Source organism: Macaca mulatta, chromosome X (assembly GCF_049350105.2).
Source record: "Macaca mulatta isolate MMU2019108-1 chromosome X, T2T-MMU8v2.0, whole genome shotgun sequence".
NCBI lineage: Eukaryota > Metazoa > Chordata > Mammalia > Primates > Cercopithecidae > Macaca > Macaca mulatta.
The window spans coordinates 53,766,549-53,785,261 of record NC_133426.1 but is presented as its reverse complement, the minus strand read 5'-3'; the positions used below and the strand labels follow the sequence as shown (position 1 = coordinate 53,785,261).

The 18,713-nt window shown below is 42.7% G+C and overlaps 1 protein-coding gene and 1 pseudogene across 18 annotated transcripts in view; both read left to right on the top strand.

Moving 5' to 3' along the window:
• Nucleotides 1-18,508, top strand: part of PHF8 (PHD finger protein 8) — a 109,906-nt gene extending 91,398 nt beyond the window's left edge. For 12 of the 18 annotated variants that reach the window (XM_077989073.1, XM_015127505.3, XM_077989074.1 and 9 more), the window contains 4 exons: nucleotides 10,286-10,395; nucleotides 14,667-15,003; nucleotides 15,939-16,023; nucleotides 17,133-18,508. In XM_077989073.1, the coding sequence (XP_077845199.1) occupies nucleotides 10,286-10,395; nucleotides 14,667-15,003; nucleotides 15,939-16,023; nucleotides 17,133-17,211 (611 nt within the window). In that variant the 3' untranslated portion in view covers nucleotides 17,212-18,508. Of the gene's footprint in view, nucleotides 1-10,285; nucleotides 10,396-11,788; nucleotides 12,581-14,666; nucleotides 15,004-15,938; nucleotides 16,573-17,132 lie in introns of those variants that run through there. The other 6 variants (XM_077989075.1, XM_077989079.1, XM_077989080.1 and 3 more) reach the window with 2 other exon arrangements.
• Nucleotides 10,473-10,800, top strand: LOC114675033 (small ribosomal subunit protein uS14 pseudogene; annotated as a pseudogene).
• Nucleotides 18,509-18,713: the final 205 nt, after the last annotated feature.

Here is an 18,713-nt window from a genome sequence, read left to right as displayed (position 1 = left end):
AATCTGAATATTTCAGTATCAAGTGTTGATCATTGCATATTCAGAGAGTAGATAATTAACATCCTTATATTTTTTAAGCATAATTTTTAAATATCTAATGTATTGATCTACAAAGAATTACTTAATATGTGGTACTGAGCAGAAGATACAAATTGATTTTTCCCCCAAATAGATAACTGTTGGTGATAGAATCACATTCCCACTAAGCTGAAAATGCTTTCTTTGCCATGTCTACGGAGTCATACATATCATGGGTTGTTTGAGGCACATCCATTTTGTACCATCAAAGTTCTGTTTGCTCTTGTGCTGGTATTTCACTTATTCACTACCTATTTATGACTTAGAAAAACTGCAGACTTTTTTATTTTGAGGCAGAGTCTCACTCTGTTGCCCAGGCTGGAGTGTAGTAGCCTGATCTCAGCTCACTACAGCCTCCACCTCCCAGATTCAAGCGATTCTCCTGCCTCAGCCTCCCAAGTAGCTGGGATTAAAAGCACCCGCCACCACGCCTGGCTAATTTTTGTATTTTTAGTAGAGATGGGGTTTCACCATGTTGGCTAGGCTGGTCTCGAACTCCTGACCTCAAGTGATTAGCCTGCCTCAGCCTCCCAAAGTGCTGGGATTACAGGTGTGAACTACCACGCCTGGCCAAAAAACTGCAAACTTTTAAAAAGTGGCTTTTAGTTAACTAAAAAGATAGCTCTTTAAAATGAAGAACACCGAGTTTAACCCAATAGGATGAAACTGTAGAGCACAGCTGCATTAGTTGGTGTTCATGGACCTTTGAATCTCCTATTAATTTTATGTAATTTCTATTGAAATTTTATGTAATTTCTATTGAAATTTTATGTAAATGCATGCATCTATGTATGTGTATTTCTTTAGTAATTTTTATCACATTTTCAAAGTGAGTTTTTAACTCAAAAAAGATGCATTCTACTAAGGCATTCTACTAAGGGGATTCCCATTAAGATCAGGAATAGGACTGATGTGCCCACTAACACTGCTATTATTTAGTGTTGTTCTAGAAGTTCATGCCAGTGTTTAGAAGTGAAGCAGAAATAAGAACTGTAACTATTAGAAATGAAGAGACCAAATCATGATGTAAGCCATTAGGGTGAGAATCCTGTTCACTTTTGGCCATCATTGTATCTGTAGCACCTTGCCTAGTGCCTGGCTTATAGGAGATGTTTAATAAATATTTGACAAGTGAAAGATAAGATATAATTTTATAATCGATATAGAAAATATAGATATGGGGCTGAGCATGGTGGTTAATGCCTGTAATCCTAGCACTTTGGAAGGGTGAGATGGGAGGATTGCTTGAGCCTAGGAGTTCAAGACCAGCTTGGGCCACGTAGTAAGACCCTGTCTCTGCAAAAAATAGAAATAAAAATAGAGATATGATATAATTATGTAATCTCAGAAAATGAAAGAGAATCAACTAAAAACTGTTAATACTGATAAGAGAATTCAGTAAATTGGGTGATCATTGGATATATACCAGATATCCAAAAATCAAGAAGTACTATATTAGTAATAACCTTAATGTACTGAGAAAAGGAAATGCTATTGACAATAGCAACGAACATATAAAATATGCAAGAATAATTGTAAGAAAATCATGTGGAACCGACATGAAGAAATAGAGATTTGCCATGTGCCTGGTTATAAAGACTGAGTGTTGTAAAGAGTCATTTCCTTCCAAATTAAGGTATACATTTAACACTAGCCTAAATCAAAATCCTAATGGAATTTTGTGGGGAATTCATTCTAAAAGTAATTTAAAAAGTAAACAGGTCTAATTAGCTTAAAGAATATTGGGATAGAGAAAGTAAATGAAATTAGCCTATTACATATTTGAATATACTGTAGTGCTATAATAATCATAAGCACAAGAACAGTCAGTAAATATTTTCCTTTTAAAAATTTTTGTTATGAAAGTTTTCAAACATAGATAAAATTCAAGAGGTTATTACCATGGACACCTATGTATATATATCTGTCACCCAGATTTAATAATGAACATTTTGCTGTATTTGCTTTATTCTTTTTTTCAAGGCATTTCAAGCAAAATCTCACGTGTTACGACATCTCTAGTTTTTTGCTGATTTTCTTTTTTTTTTTTTTTTTTTTGAGACAGAGTCGTGCTCTGTCACCCAGGCTGGAGTGCAGTGGCACAATCTCAGCTCACTGCAAGCTGCGTCTCCTGGGTTCATGACATTCTTCTGCCTTAGCTTCCTGAGTAGCTGGGACTACAGGCGCCTGCCACCATGCCTGGCTAATTTTTTGTATTTTTAGTAGAGATGGAGTTTCACCGTGTTAGCCAGGATGATGTCCATCTCCTGACCTCGTGATCCTCCCGCCTCAGCCTCCCAAAGTGCTGGGATTACAGGCGTGAGTCACTGCACCCAGCCTGTTATCACTTAATTTCAATACTACACAAAAGCTTACCTGCTATATAGCTCCATTACCCTTCTCCTTTATGCTATTACTGTCACAAATTACATCTTTGTACATTGTGTTCATGAACATAGTAATTGCTTTATGTAATTGTCTGTTAATCCAGATAGAAAAAGTTACAAAAATATGTTGATAATGTCTTTTAAATATACCTATGTAGTTACCAGTGCTCTTTATTTCTTCATGTAGACTCAATTGTCTAGTGTCCTTTCCTTTCTACCTGAAGGTTTCCCTTTAACATTCCTTTTTTTTTTTTTTTTTTCCTGAGACAGAATCTCGCACTGTCGCCCGGGCTGGAGTGCAATGGCATGATCTCGGCTACCATATAGCTGGGAATACAGGTGCCCGCCACCACACCTGGCTAATTTTTTGTATTCTTAGTAGAGACGGGTTTCACTGTGTTGGCCAGGCTGATCTCGAACTCTTGACCTTGTGATACGCCCACCTCGGCCTCCCAAAGTGCTGGGATTACAGGCATGAGCCACCACGCCTGGCCCTTTAGCATTTCTTATAGGACAGGTCTACTAGTGTCAAACTATTTGTGTTTATTTATCTAGGAATATCTTGATTTCTTCATTTTTGAAGGATAGTTTTGCTGGATCTAGAATTCTTGATTGATAGTTTTTCTTTTAGCACTTATAATATGTCTTCCCACTGTCTTCTAACCTCCATGGTTTCTGATGATAAAGAAATCAGTTTATGTTGTGAGTCAACTTCTGCCTTGCTGCTTTCAAAATTCTGTTGTTGTCGGCTGGGCACGGTGGCTCAAGCCTGTAATCCCAGCACTTTGGGAGGTCAAGGCAGGTGGATCACGAGGTCAGTCAGGAGATCGAGACCATCCTGGGTAACACGGTGAAACCCCATCTCTACTAAAAATAGAAAAAAATTACCTGGGCGTGGTGGCGGCCGCCTGTAGTCCCAGCTACTTGGGAGGCTGAGGCAGGAGAATGGCGTTAACCTGGGAGGCGGAGCTTGCAATGAGCTGAGATTGCGCCACTGCACTCCAGCCTGGGTAATGGAGCAAGACTCCATCTTTTAAAAAAAAAAAAAAAAAAAAAAATTTCTGTTGCTGTCTTTGGTTTGAGTTATGATGTGTAGCCTTTTAAATTTGTCCACCTTGGAGTTTGTTGAGCTCTTAAATGTATAGATTGTTTTTCATCAAATTTGGAAAGTTTTTAGTTGTTATGTCTTCGAATGGGTGTCCTTCAGATCCCTTTGGCTCTGTTCACTTTTCTTGATTCTCTTTTTGTGTGTGCTCATCAGACTGGATAATCTCAATTGACTTATCTTCAAAGTCAGTCATTCTTCCTTCTACCTGCTCAAATCTGCTGTTGAAACCCTCTAGTGCAGTTTGCATTTCAGTTATTTTACTTTTCAACTCCAAAGTATCTATTTGGTTTCTTTTTATAATTTCTGTCTCTATTGGTATTCTCTGTTTGGTGAGACATCATTCTCATACTTTCCTGTAGTTCGTTAGACATGGTCTCCTCTAGCCTTTGAAAGCATTTAAAATAGCTGATTTAAAGTCCTTGTCTAGTAACTCCAACTTTGTCTAGGAAGTCAGGGACAGTTTCCACTGATTGATTTTTTTTTTTTTTTTTTTTTTTTTTTTTTTTTTTTGGTGAATGGCTATACTTTATTTCTTTGTATGTCTTGTAATTTTTTGTTAAACTGTACATTTTAAATGCTGTGGCAACTCTGAAAATCAGATTTTTCTCCTCTCTGCTCCTCAGAGAACACTCTTTTTGTTGTAGTTGTATTTTGTTTAGTGGCTTTTCTGAACTAATTCTGTAAAGTCTGTAAACTTGTGTGTGTGTGCCCACTGATGTCTCTACTCATTTAGCTTAGTAGATGTCTCATGATTGGGCACAGTTTTCTTGAAATGCCTGGAACCAGTGAGTCTCCCAGTGCTTGCTGAGGGGCTCTCTGTGTGCATGTTGGAGCATGCCTTCAGTCAGCCAGGCAGTTTACAACTCTGTGGTAGCCTTCACTTCTATTTGTGTACCACCTCAAAGTCAGAGGTGCATGCTTAGGGCCTTCTCAAGTCTTACAGCCCCAACACATGCATGTGGTCTTCTAATTTGCAGAAATGTATGAGAACTTGTCAGATTCTTTATGGACATCTCGTTCCTTAGCTTTTTTTTTTTTTTTTTTTTTTTGAGACGGAGTCTGGCTCTGTCGCCCAGGCTGGACTGCAGTGGCCGGATCTCAGCTCACTGCAAGCTCCGCCTCCCGGGTTTACGCCATTCTCCTGCCTCAGCCTCCCGAGTAGCTGGGACTACAGGCGCCCGCCACCTCGTCCGGCTAGTTTTTTTTGTGTGTTTTTTAGTAGAGACGGGGTTTCACCGTGTTAGCCAGGATGGTCTCGATCTCCTGACCTAGTGATCCGCCTGTCTCGGCCTCCCAAAGTGCTGGGATTACAGGCTTGAGCCACCGCGCCCGGCCCCTTAGCTTTTTTTTTAACCATTTGGGTTAATCTGTTGTTTGTCACAACTCTTATCCATCACCTTAAACAGCTATGACATTAAGCACATGCCTTTAAACATTTTTTAAAACACCCCCCAGGGAGGGAGAGGCTTTTAGTACTAGGCTTTGAAAGAAAGCTCTAGCTCCTTTCTGCTCACTACATTGCTGGGAACGTGGGCTGCTATTTTTCAAGGCGTTCACTAAGCTGGGGCAAGGTAGATGTGTCTAGGGCAAGTTAAAATGCACGAAGCTCATTGTTCTTACTGAGATTCAGCTGTTTTTCTTGAATCACGTGCTTTCCAGGTTTCTGCAAGCCTTTTGTTAATTTCGAGTTCTGAAAAAATTTATCCTGACAATTTTTGCTAGTTTTTTTGTTGTTTTTATTGGGGAGTGAATTCTTAGAGGTCCTTACTTTGCCATTTTTACTGATATCACCCATCATAACATCTCATCTTAAATACTTAAATATGCATTGAATGATATTTTTTCCATAACCACAGTACCATTATATCTAAGCAAAGTAGTATTTATTTCTTAATATTATCCAGTACCATGTACTTATTCAAATTTCCCCCAGTTGCACCAAAAATATGTTTTGTAATTGGCTTACTTAAACCAGAATCCGTTCAAGGATTACACACTGCATTTGGTTATTATAATTTCTTAGTCTTGTTCATTATTTAAAATTTGTTAGTATGACTATTTTATTTTATTTTTTGAGACAGAGTCTCACTCTGTCGCCCAGGTTGGAGTGCAGTGACGCAATCTCAGCTCACTGCAACCTCCGCCCTCTAGGTTCAAGTGATTTTCCTGCCTAAGCTTCCCGAGTAGCTGGGATTACAGGCACGTGCTACCACACCTGGCTAATTTTTTTTGTATTTTTAGTAGAGACAGGGTTTCACCATGTTGACCAGCCTGGTCTCAAACTCCTGACCTCGGGTGATCTGCTCACCTCGGCGTCCCAAAGTGTATTGACAGTTTTATTTTATTTTATCGTATTGTATTATATTGTATTGTATTTTTTTATTTTTTGAGACGTCGTTTCGCTCTTGTCCAGGTTGGAGTGCAGTGGCACGATCTCAGCTCACCACAACCTCCACCTCCTGGGTTCAAGCGATTCTCCTCCTTCAGCCTCCCAAGTAGCTGGGATAACAGGCACCCACCACCAGGCCCGGCTAATTTTTTGTATTTTTAGTATAGACGGGGTTTCTCCATGTTGGTCAGACTGGTCTCGAACTCCTGACCTCAGGTGATCCGCCCACCTCAGCCTCTCAAAGTGCTGGGATTACAGGCGTGAGCCATAAAAGTAGAAGCGATAGCACGTGAATACCCATAGTCTGAATACCCAGATTCTATAGTTGTAACATTTTGCTGTAGTTGCTTGATTCATCTTTCTATATCTATCTGGCTATCTACAGTTTTTGCTGAGCCACTTCAAAGTAATGTACAGTCATCATAACATATTTTACCCTTTAATAATTTAGTATCTCCTAAGAATAAGGACATCTGGCCAGGTGCGGTGGTTCACGCCTGTCATCCCAGCACTTTGGCACACCGAGGTGGGCGGATCATTTGAGGTCAGGAGTTCAAGACTAGCCTGGCCAACGTGGTGAAACCCTATCTCTACTAAAAATACAAAAAATCAGCCGGGCCTGGTGGTGGGTGCCTATTATCCCAGCTACTTGGGAGGCTGAGGCAGAAGAATCACTCGAACCCAGGAGGTGGAGGTTGCAATGAGTAGAGATCACGCCACTGCGTGACAGTGCAAGACTCCATCTCAAAAAAATTAAGGACATCCACCATTCCCCAGTGTAACCACACTACTTTTTTTTATACTTACCAAAGTTAGTAATAATTCCCTAAGATCTTCAGATACCCAATTCATAACCAAATTTCCCCAACTGTTTACACAAAATATCTTTTATAGGTTTTTTCCCCTCCCAAAACCCAGGTCTAATCAAGGAGGTTCCTTTATCCCCAGCTTAAAACAACCAGCATTTTCTTATGTTCATGTATTCTGTGGGTCGGGAATTTGGAAATGGCACAATGGCGACAACTTGTCTCTACTGCACGAAGTCTGGGGTCTCAGCTGGAAAAACTGAAGGCTGGGGGTGACTTGTTGGCCAAGAGTTTGAGTTATCTGAAGTCTCTTTCACTTACATGTTTGATGCCTGGTCTGGGAGGACACACAAGACTGAAAGTGCCAACATGTGGCCTCTCCATGTGACTAGCTTCCTCACTGCCCAGTAGCCTCAAGGCAATCAAACTTTTTACATGGCGGTTCAGATTGCTAGAAGCATGAGTGTTCCAACAAGCAGTGTGGAAACTGAAATTACCTTTACTGACCTAGCCTCAAAAGTCATATAGTGTCATTTATACCATATTCTATAGGTTACAAATAAGCCTGCTTAGATTCAAGAGTGGGGCACAGACCCACCTATCCGTAGGAAAGGTGTCATAGGATTTGGGGTCATGTTTTAAAACCACCACACATACAAAACTATAGAGAACAATATAAAAGATATCCAAGTATCCATGACTGAAAATTATGCATCAACATTTGGTAAATTTGCTTCAGATCATGTTTTAAACAAATGTTACCTTTAAAGAAAGAATTTCAGCCTTCCAAATTTCTTGTTCTAGAATCTGCATACTGCTTATCCAGAAATTCTCCTTTATAATAGCAATAGCTAACCAAGGAGTTTAAATCTAGGTCAGCAACACCACTACATCTTTTTTCTGTGACATTAGATTTTTTTCTTTAAAAATACAGTAAGACTGGGCATGGTGGCTCATGCCTGTAATCCCAGCACTTTGGGAGGCTGAGGTGGGTGGATCACTTGAGGTTAGGAGTTCAAGACCAGCCTGGCCAACATGGTGAAACCCCATTTCTACTAAAAGTACAAAAATTAGCCGGGCATGGTGGTGCATGCCTGTAATCCCAGCTACTCAGGAGGCTGAGGCAGGAGAGTCGCTTGAACCTGGGAGGTGGAGGCTGCAGTGAGCTGAGATCACCCCACTGCACTCTAGTCTTTGGTGACAAAGCAAGACTCCGTCTCAAAAAATAAATAAGAAGAGTTGATTGAGCTCCTATATATCCACCAGTGAGAATGAACAGTTATTGATATATTGCCATATTGGCTTCATTTATCACTATCTTGTTTTTAAAATTTTTTTCTTTGCTTGAAAGCAAACCCCAGTTATGCCATTTCCCCCCAAGTTTTTCAGTATGTATTTCTAAAAAATGGACATTTTCTCACAAAACCTTACAACCTGTTATTATACGTAACAAAACTAACAATAATTTGATAATTCTTTGTTATCCGATTCTAAGTCCATAATCAAATTTCCTAAATTGTCAAACCATGAAAAGGTGTTTTTAATATTAGATTTGTTTAAATCAGGGTCTAAACAGGGTCCATGTGGCATTTGAATGTCATGCCTTTTAACCCTCTCAATCTAGAGAACACTCCCCTTTTTTGTTCTGTGCTATTGATCTGTTGTTGACACTGGTGTAATTGTCCTGTCCTACCTTCTAGATTTGTCTGCTTACTTGTGACATTGTCTTTTTAAAGAGACTAAGCCAGTTTATCTTGTAGAATGTCTGCTTGTTTTCTTCTGGTGTCATTTAACTTGTTTTTCTATACCTGTTTCCTAAACACTGAAAGTAATATGAATGGCTTGCTATATTTTAGCTCTTCAACAAAACAACTACTCAGGTGATGTGAATTTCCTATTGCTTCTCATCAAGAGGTGCGTGAAGTTGTGTTGTGCTTTCTCACTATTAGTGACAGTAAAGTTCATACTTAAAGTGGTAATCTCTTGGTCTCATTATAAGTTTTTTCTTCTTGAGGTGAGCAGGTAATCTGTGAGGTAATATTTTGGTGCTGTGTGAATATCCAATTCCCTAGAATCAGTTGTTTCATTAGGACTTGCCAGCTTGTGATTTTCTAATTCTGTCATTCCTTCTACATTTAGTAGCTGGCTTTCTTCTGTAAAGAAGAGCTATCTCTCATCATTTGGGGCTGTTTGGTTATCCTGAAACATACTTCCTTTTGAAATGGTGGGATGAGTATTTTTTGATTTCAGGTTGGTAAGGCATTATAAAAGAGTCATGCAAGAGGGTGATCCTCTTCAGGAACTCATAGCCTGGTTGGTAGACAGAGTAACACATCAGCATTAGAGAATGAGACAAGGTGGTATGTGCTATGTATCAAGTAATTTGTACAGATCATAAGTTCAGAGGAAAAAGATCAATGGAACCAAAGAGGTTTTGTGTAGGAGATTGATTTCAGCTTACCTTAAAGAATGGGTAGGTTTTGAATAGGCAGACAAAAAGGAATATAGTACTCTAGGTAGTGTGGATGGTGAGGATGAAAGCATAGGGAGAGAGGATGAGCTATACACACTCTGGAGATATAATAAGGAAGCCATCCGTCTGGAGAAGCTGAGAATATGGATGTGGAAATAAGGTTGGAGAGGTAAGTGGGCCAGAAGCAGAATATGGGACAAACTTAAATGCCAGTTCAGGGAGATTAACTTTTTATTTTTATTATTGATTTATTTTATTATTATTATTATTTAAGACAGAGTTTCACTCTGTTGCCGAGGCTGGAGTGCAGTGATGCAGTCTCTGCTCACTGCAATCTCTGCCTTCCAGGCTCAAGCAGTTCTCATGCCTCAGCCTCCTGAGTAGCTGGGACTACAGGTGTACACCACCATGCCCGGATAATTTTTGTATTTTTAGTAGAGATGAAGTTTTGCCATGTTGGCCAGGCTGGTCTCGAACTCCTGGCCATAAGTGATCCACCTGCCTCAGCCTCCCAAAATGCTGGGATTACAGGTGTGAGCTACTGCACCTGGCCTGGCTTATTGTTTTATTTTTTAGAGACAGAGTCTCACTCTGTTGCCCAGGCTAGAGTGCAGTGGTACAATCGTAGCTCACTGTAACCTCAAACTCCTGGGTTCAAGCAGTCCTCCCACTTCAGCCTCCCAAGTAGCTGGGACTACAGGTGCATGCCACCACACCTGGCTAACTTTTTAAATTTTTGTAGTGACAGGGTCCCACCTCAGCCTCCCAGAGCATTGGGATTACAAGCATTAACCATCATGCCCAGGCAAAGGAGGTTCACTTTTTTCCCCCGCTCTGGGAGGTTCACTTTTACCGTTTAATCAGTGTGTGCTTTGAGCATTTGTGAATTAGTTTCTTATGTGATGGCAAGCAAAATCTGGCTTCATAAAAAGCTGGAAGCAGGAAGACCAATGAGACCACCTTTGGAGAGCTTGTAGGTAGGGAATATGGCTAGCATTCAGATAAGTGTCTTAGTGACACCTTCTCATCCTGTTTCCCCTGCAGCCCGTGTGACCCCAACTCTGCCGAAGCAAGACCGCCCTGTGCGTGAGGGGACCCGGGTAGCCTCTATTGAGACAGGTTTGGCTGCAGCAGCTGCAAAGCTGGCCCAGCAGGTAGGTGCTGACACCCCAGGTCACCCTGCAACTAATAGCAGTTTGGTCTCCTTCCTTTTACCTTGTTGCACTTCTGAGAGCAAGATGGGTCACCAGCAGCTGTACTGGAGCCACCCGCGAAAATTCGGCCAGGGTTCTCGCTCTTGTCGCATGTGTTCAAACCGGCACAGTCTGATCCGGAAATAATGGCCTCAATATGTGCCGCCAGTGTTTCCGTCAGTACGCGAAGGATATCGGTTTCATTAAGTTGGACTAAATGATCTTCCTTCAAAGGATTATCCAAAGCATCTACTCAATGAAAAACCATGATAGTTCTTTGTACATAAAATAAACATTGAAAAAACCAAAAAAAAAAAAAGAAAAAAAAAATAGCAGTTTGACTTAGAGCCTCAACACTTAGACCTGCAGGCTGATAGGATCCTACCTTTGTCTCAGTGGGGATTGAGTAACCTTTGATCTTTATCCTTGGCAGTATCCCAGCCCCCTCTTAAATCCCTCTTATCCCAACTCAATGATAAGCTACTTCCACAGGTTACACAGTTGACATGATTTAGGATGAAAGAAAATATTAGGCCAGAGAAAAACCCTTGCGGATATCACTTACCTTTTTTGTGTGTGAAAACCTCTCAGATGAGAAGGACCAGATCCATCCTTTGCTCTCATATGAAGCCCTGAGGGGGTGACTCAGCTGAGTACACTCAAGTTCTCAGCCACCCACCAGTATTGTAATTTGGTTGATTAGAAATTTTTCTTGTCCTCTTTATGAAATAATATTATCTTAATCTTCACCCACTAATATTTTTTTTGTCCTAAAGAGTGATCTTCACTAGAATCAAGTTCACCTAGGCCGGGCGCGGTGGCTCAAGCCTGTAATCCCAGCACTTTGGGAGGCCGAGGCGGGCGGATCACGAGGTCAGGAGATCGAGACCATCCTGGCTGACACGGTGAAACCCCGTCTGTACTAAAAAATACAAAAAACTAGCCGGGCGAGATGGCGGGCGCCTGTAGTCCCAGCTACTGGGGAGGCTGAGGCAGGAGAATTGCGTGAACCCGGGAGGCGGAGCCTGCAGTGAGCTGAGATCCGGCCACTGCACTCCAGCCTGGGCGGCAGAGCGAGACTCCGTCTCAAAAAAAAAAAAAAAAAAAAAAAAAAGAATCAAGTTCACCTAGCATTAACAGCTAAAAGTTATTTTATGTGTGTAATGTGCTTAGGAGCCTTTGGAGGTGAATTTTCTGGTTCTCTCGCTATCAATATCCCGTTAGCTTCTAATCCCATATCTTATAGCTTAGAGCGCTATTAAGCATCTGCTTTGTTAGTTGCTTCCGTATACAATGTGTAATGTAATCTGCCCAATAGCCCTGTTCAACAGGTGATATTTTCATCATTTTATAGATGAAGAAAATGAGGTTCTCATTAAGTGACTCAGGATAATACAGACAGTAAATGGAGGAGACAATTCAAACTCATATCCTCTAACTTCAAAGTTCATACTACTTTCTATTTAAATACATGCTCACGTAGTGTAGTCATTACATCGTATTTAAATAATATTTAAATCTTTGGCAATCTTCTTTGACCAGAACTTCTCTCTCTTATGTATATCCCAATACAGTGTAAGCTGTAATTTGAAAAAGGGGGTTCTACTGTTTTATATAAACGTAAATTAAGTAAAGGTGTGAAAATTACTCTTAGTGCCTTTTAAGGAGCTGAATTCTGTTTGGGATGATCAGAGATTACCTCAAAGAAGAGGTTTTGAAACTGGGGAAGGGCTTTGCAAGCTAAGTTTCTGGTACGGGCCAGGGAGGCATTCTAGAAGAAGGGAATTCCTTGGTATAGCACACAAAGCCCTCCTAAAACCCTCTTGATTTGGTCTCTAGTCATCTCCCTGACCTCCTTCCAGCCCCTCATGCACACCCTTTATACAGCCATACTGCACTGTAATACTCATAGTCCCCTCAGTGAGTATATCAGATTGTCTCATGGTTTTGTGCCTTTACAAAAGATGTTCCTTTTACCTATTGAGAATCATACCCTCTCAGATGCCTTACCTAACAGCCCTTCGTACTACCTACCACCACTTTATTTCAGAGGCCTTTTTCTATATGCTTCTACAGCATTCTCTCGTGGTACTTACAATCATAAATGAATGTTTTGTTGTTTCTTACTAAACCATGAATACTTCAAGAGTGGGAATATATTTAACTTGGTATCCCCACTATGGTCAGAAAATGTGTTTAGTCAGTATTGGGGTGAGTGAGTGAATGAATGAATGAATGAATGAATGAATGAAACAGATCTTTCTCTATTGGAGACTTCATGTTGGGGAGTTAGTGAAAATAAGTAATGGATATAAGAATGGATTCTAGAGTCAGCCTGCTTGGATTTAAATTACATAAGAGTTCTACCACTTGGGCAAGTTGATTTCTCTTTACCTCGTTTCCTCATAGACTTCATTTTAGGATTAAATGAGGTAATGTATGTACAAGCTCTTTTAGAATGGCAGTTGGTATGGAGTAAGTACTATAGGCCTGTTAGCTTTTCATCATTATTATGAGTTGGCTAAGTGTAAACAGCCAGACTGTGGAAGATCATGAATGTCAGGCCAGGGAGTTTGAACTTGGGCGGGAATCTGCTAACAGCCTTTTGAGCAAGGGGATTGGCAAGGTGAAAGTGGTTCTGTCATAAGATGGTCTAGTTGTCTGTGGGGGTATCTGGATAAATTATATATGAAAGAGATTGGCAGCAAAGGTAGCAAAATTTAGGCTAGTGATCTAGATATGAAGAGGTAATTCTGAGTTTAAGTGAGAGAAAAAGGGACAGAAATGCAGTTCCTGGTATGGGTAGAATAGCATTGTGGCTGAGGGAAGAGATTCTGAAGCCAAATGGCTTGGATGTGAATCCCAGTTTGGCCACTTACTGGTCCTGTAACCTTAGGGAAATGACTTAGCCTCTCTGTGCCAGTTTCTTCATCCTTCAAATGGGGTTATAATTCTTACTTCTTGGGTTTTTACGAGTATTAAATGAGTAATTATAGAAGAGTGGTTGGCATGTATTACTAATATTATTATTCTTGTACCCAAGAAATGCCTGTGGTAGCCACAGCCTGTCAGATCTTCGAAGGCAGGAGTAGGCTCGTGTTGCCAAGAGAAGGCAAAAAAATGTAATCACTGAGTTGGTTTGTGTGGCTGTGTAGCATTTCAGAAGGTGAAGTTATTTACATGCTCTCAGCACCACCTTTCCAGGTTCTCAGGGCTCCAGATGCCCACTATACAAATGTCCACTATGCAGTGGATGGTAGATCCGTAGGGCACTGGATGGTTGAGATACAAGGTATTGGGAGAAGTGACACAACTCATTTGTCATTCCCATCCCCAAAGTGAGGTTTTTAGACCCAGTGACCTGGAGGATTGTCAAGCCCTCTGTTAAAAGAAAAAGACCAGCAAGGGGAAGAGAAGCCATTATAAGAGATGAAGATAGAATAATAAGTAACTACTTGTTGAATATCTACTATGTGCTGTGTATTTTTATGTCATCATTTAATCTTTTCAAAAACCCTAAAAAGCAGATATTTACCTGTTTTATAGATGAGGCAGCGGAGATTCAGAAAGGTTAGTCAGTTTGACCATAGTCATCCAATTTAGGGAACACAAGCCTGGATTTGAACCAGATTTATCTCACTCCAAAGCTAATAATCTTTCTAATCTTTCTATGCTCAGATTTTCCATTTTGAGAAGTTTGCAAGGTGTCTCTTCAGATAGACCTGGTTTTAAATACTGGTCCCAACTACTTTTCAGCTGTGAGGCTTTGGGCTCAAGTTACTTAATACCCCTGTACCTCCATTTTCTCACATGTAAAATTAGGATTTTTTCTTCTTAGGGCTGTTATGAGAATTAAATGAGATAAAGTATATAAAGTGTCTCAGCTGCTAATGTAAATTTAGTTATTATGATTAGATGTGTCCAAGGTCTACCTCATTAGTGGCAACACTAGGACCAAAATCCTAGTCTCCAAATTCATTTACAGCTCTCTTGGCACTGTACTAAAATGTGACAGCAGTGACTTGAGGATGGATAGTAACAAAGAGATGATCTCAGGTATTGGAAGGCCTGTTACGTGCTGTGTGTACATCCAGGCTAGACTTGGTACAGGTAAGGGAGAGGGTGGCAGGTTGCACAACCATATTGGCCATTGTCTAGTTAGTTCCTTTCCTGGGAACTTTTCTTCTTTTTTTCACTCCTGAATCTCTCCTCCTACTTGGCTTGTGTTTCAGGAGCTACAGAAGGCCCAAAAGAAGAAATATATCAAGAAGAAGCCTTTGCTGAAGGAGGTAGAACAGCCTCGCCCTCAAGACTCCAATCTCAGTCTGACAGTACCAGCCCCCACTGTGGCTGCCACACCACAGCTTGTCACCTCCTCCTCACCCCTGCCTCCTCCTGAGCCTAAACAAGAGGCCCTGTCAGGAAGTCTCGCTGACCATGAGTACACGGCTCGTCCCAATGCCTTTGGCATGGCCCAGGCAAACCGCAGCACCACACCTATGGCCCCCGGTGTCTTCTTGACGCAGCGGCGCCCTTCAGTTGGCTCCCAGAGCAATCAGGCAGGACAAGGTACAACGGCCATGTGGTTGTAGAACCAAAGGATCTTAAAGCCACCTGCCCTAAATCCTAAGTGCTCTAGTAGATGACAATACCAGGGAGGGACACTGAAGGCCAACCTAAGGTGCTTGGATTTGATCTTATGGGCCATGGAGAGATGTTGACTGATTTGAAGTACAGACAAGATCAGGTTTTAGTTTTGAAAGATCCTTCTGGTGGCCAGAAGGAGGTAGAGGGTGGGCTAGAGGTGGGAACTCTAGGGAGGAGGCACATATACAAGTTCAGGCAAGCAGGAAGAGTACCTGGGGCTCTGCCAGAGGGAGTAGAGAGGGAGGAGATGAACTGATCAAATACAGAGGCAGTCAAATAGGACATGGGAGGGGATTTAATGTGGGGAGACAGAGACAACAAAGAGTCAGGGGACTCAGGCCTTCCTTTCCCTCACTTTGGTCCTCAAAGCCCAGTCCCTAGAGTATGCAGCTCAAGGGCACGGAGGTTGGTGTGATGTTGAAGGCTGATGAAGATGAGAGTTTCTAATGAAGCAAGGCCCTAGGGATGGCAACTTCAGGGACACTGAGCTCTAATCACTAACCAGGCACTTGTCCAGTCCTGGTGGGTAGGATAAGAGGGTGTGGAAGCACATTTACCTCCCTGCAGGATCTTGGAAGGAAAATGATTGGGACCAGAGTAATCAGTGGAGAAAAAGAACCAGACAAACTGTAATCAGGGAGTCTCTTGCTGCTACAGGGGGTCATAGAAGGAAGAGTCAAAGCATGTAATGTTGGTTGGAAGTAGTTAAGGAGGGCTTCCTGCCCAATATGGTCAAAGGATGGAGAAACTTTGTGGGTAGAGAAACAGGAAGAGGAGGTAGCCTGAGGGCAGTTGGTGCCAGATTTGGTGTTGAAGCCCTTGCCAAAGCCCTTGCTTACTTTTCCCTTCTCCCACAGGAAAGCGTCCCAAAAAGGGCCTGGCCACAGCAAAGCAGAGACTCGGCCGTATCCTGAAAATCCACAGAAATGGCAAACTACTTCTGTGAGCCCTCCTGTGTCCCACCCCTCACCCCTTTACCCCCATTGCCTTCTCCGTTGTCAACTCTCGGGGCATTCCTGGATCCTATCTGCCCCGGACAAGGTGCTGAGGTGCATTGTCCTGCTTTCTTGGGACTTACCAAAGGCACGGACCCCTCCACCGACTCCTCCTAGCTCCCTTCCCCACTTTCACTAGAGCATCCTGCCTGCCTTCTCCATGCCTCTGAGTAGCAGGTAAATGGGAGAGGTTTCCAGCTGACTAGAACCCTCTTTTCTACTCGTCCAAACCACTCCCCTGTCACCTGCCTTGTCTGTTCTTTACTCTTGATCCGCTCCTAGAGCTGGAAGGCAGGATGAGGAGAGGTGTGAAGGAGCCTGAGCCATGAAGTGGGAATCCCAGTGCTTGACACTTTCTGCAACTCTAGCCCTATATCCGGAAGCCTGCCCACCTCCACCCATTCTGTTTGCCCCATTTCCCCAGTCCAGTGGACATGCCCCATCTCCAGACTTGCTCATGGGAGAAGGCTGTGGTCTCTGCCCCCTCTTGCCAAAAGCTTCATGGAAATGAAGAGGAAGGCCTAGAGCCTCCTTCCTGCCCCACTGTGGGCCATTTCCAGAAGTGGCCTAGAAACGCCAACTTCACTTACCTTTCGGAAGAAAGGTGATTCCTATCACTTGTCAAGGTAGGGAGAGGTCAGATGCCCAAGCCTTTGACCATGGCTTTGTAGCCTGTTGGAGGAAGCTACTTTTAGCTGGCTACACATGAGGCCACTTGTTTTAGGGTGAGCTCCAGGGATTTGCCTGGATTTTGAAATCATGTAGAACATTATCCACGTGGCTGTGGCTGTGGCTGTGGCTGGGCCCTGGCAGGTGGAAAACCATCTCCCAGAAACCTGAAAGCACCTGCCACTGACGCAGATAACCCTGGCCCTACAGCTTGCTTGCTCCGCCTATACCACAGAGCACAGCCTGGACATTATGGAGGGTGTGGCGGGACGGCCCACACCTGGGTCCTCCATCGGGAACTTTTCATGCTTCTTTCTCCACCTGAGGTCTTGGTCTGAAGAAGACCTCAGGACTCACATCTTCACTCCTGGGCCTTTGCACTTCCAGACGACAGGTCATCGTTCAAGCAGAATGCAGACAGGCCATTCACGAGCCCAAGTTGAAGAGAAGAGACGCCCATCCGTGAAGGAGCAGACCATCCATCCGATCCTCCCTTCCCCTGTCCTTCCTTCGTGGATTATCTCCATTGTCCAGACAGTGCCCCCACCTCCCACCGCCTTGCCTCACTGGCAATCTGGACTCGATGGAGAACATCCCCCCCACCTCCATTTGGCACTGCCCAAGTGGAGTGTACCCTTGCCCTCTCCACCTGTACCACCCACTCCAACCTCACCCCAGCTTGCCCAGTGCTGCTGGGGAATTTAACAGCTACCATGCAGGCCACAGGGAATTTGTGAGGCTTCCTTCGTCATCTTTGTATCTCCAGTTTGTCTTTCTTTTCTCCGTAGCCCTGCCTCTACTTTCCTTCCTTGGAATCAGGGGTTCCTTTAGCCCATTTGCTTTCTCTACCTTGGGGACCCCAGGGGCCAAGCAGTTCTCCATCTAGTCACACCAAAGGCAGAAAGCCTGGCTACCTCCCCCCAGCACATGAGTCCCTACTCCCCTCCCCTCTGTTTCTACCCAGCTTTGCTTACTTTGGGGATTTCAAGGCAGCAGAGGGTAGTGAGGGGAGGGCAAGAGAAGCCTCTGTCGCTGTATAGGCAACTGCCTGACTATGCGGTGACTGCTGTAACCAACATCAGGTCCCCAGCCCTTTTGTCCATTAACACCCCCTCTTGATCTTTCAAAGGCAGCTAATTGCTAGCAAATCCCCCTGATTCCGGCCCTTTCCCTCTGTTTCTTTGTTAGAAGTTTTCTGTGGAGCTGAAACCCAGCCTCCATTTGACTGGGTTTCATTTAGCTTAGTTGGGTTCTTGGAGCCCCATGTTTGTTGTTTTGTGTTGTTTCCAATGAAAAGCAAGTTTACCCTCAGAGTTATGCTTTTCCAAAGAGGCTGATGTCTTTGTTTTTGTTTTTTTTTAATGTTTCAGGTTCTCAGTGAAGTGAGTTGGGGAGGGGTTGGGAGTGTTTAGTAATCAAGGTTTAGAACACCGTGAGATAGTTACCTCTGATCTCCAATTCCTAGCTAGGGGCTGGATAGGGGGAAGGGAGAGAGGATTTCTATTCACCTTTAATATATTTTTACAAAAAAAAATATAGAAACAAGCCCACCGCTTCTGTACATGTCTAAATATATTTTTAGAAGTGGGTAGGATTGTGAATTTCTGATGCAGGGCCTTTTTATAAATAGGTTAGAGTAGCATCATTCACACTTCTCTGTTGTTTTTGCCCCTGTCTTTTTCTTATGTTGTGTTACTAATGTAATTTATATTTTTTTTAGATCCTCCCTTTCCTATAGAGATAAAAGTGATTTATCTTGGCAATTGCTTTGCTTGGCATTCTTTTTTTTTTGTGGTGTGGGTGGTGGTGTGGTGCAGGGTCCAGGAGTGCTGCCTTCTCCTTGTACTCCTTTGTCTCTCCCTCAGCAAGTTATTGGTGGGCATTTCCCTGGTGGTCAGCCTTATGCTTGAAGTGGGAAGGGTATTCCCACCCTCAGGAAGGACACACTTCACACACCTGAAGTAGATC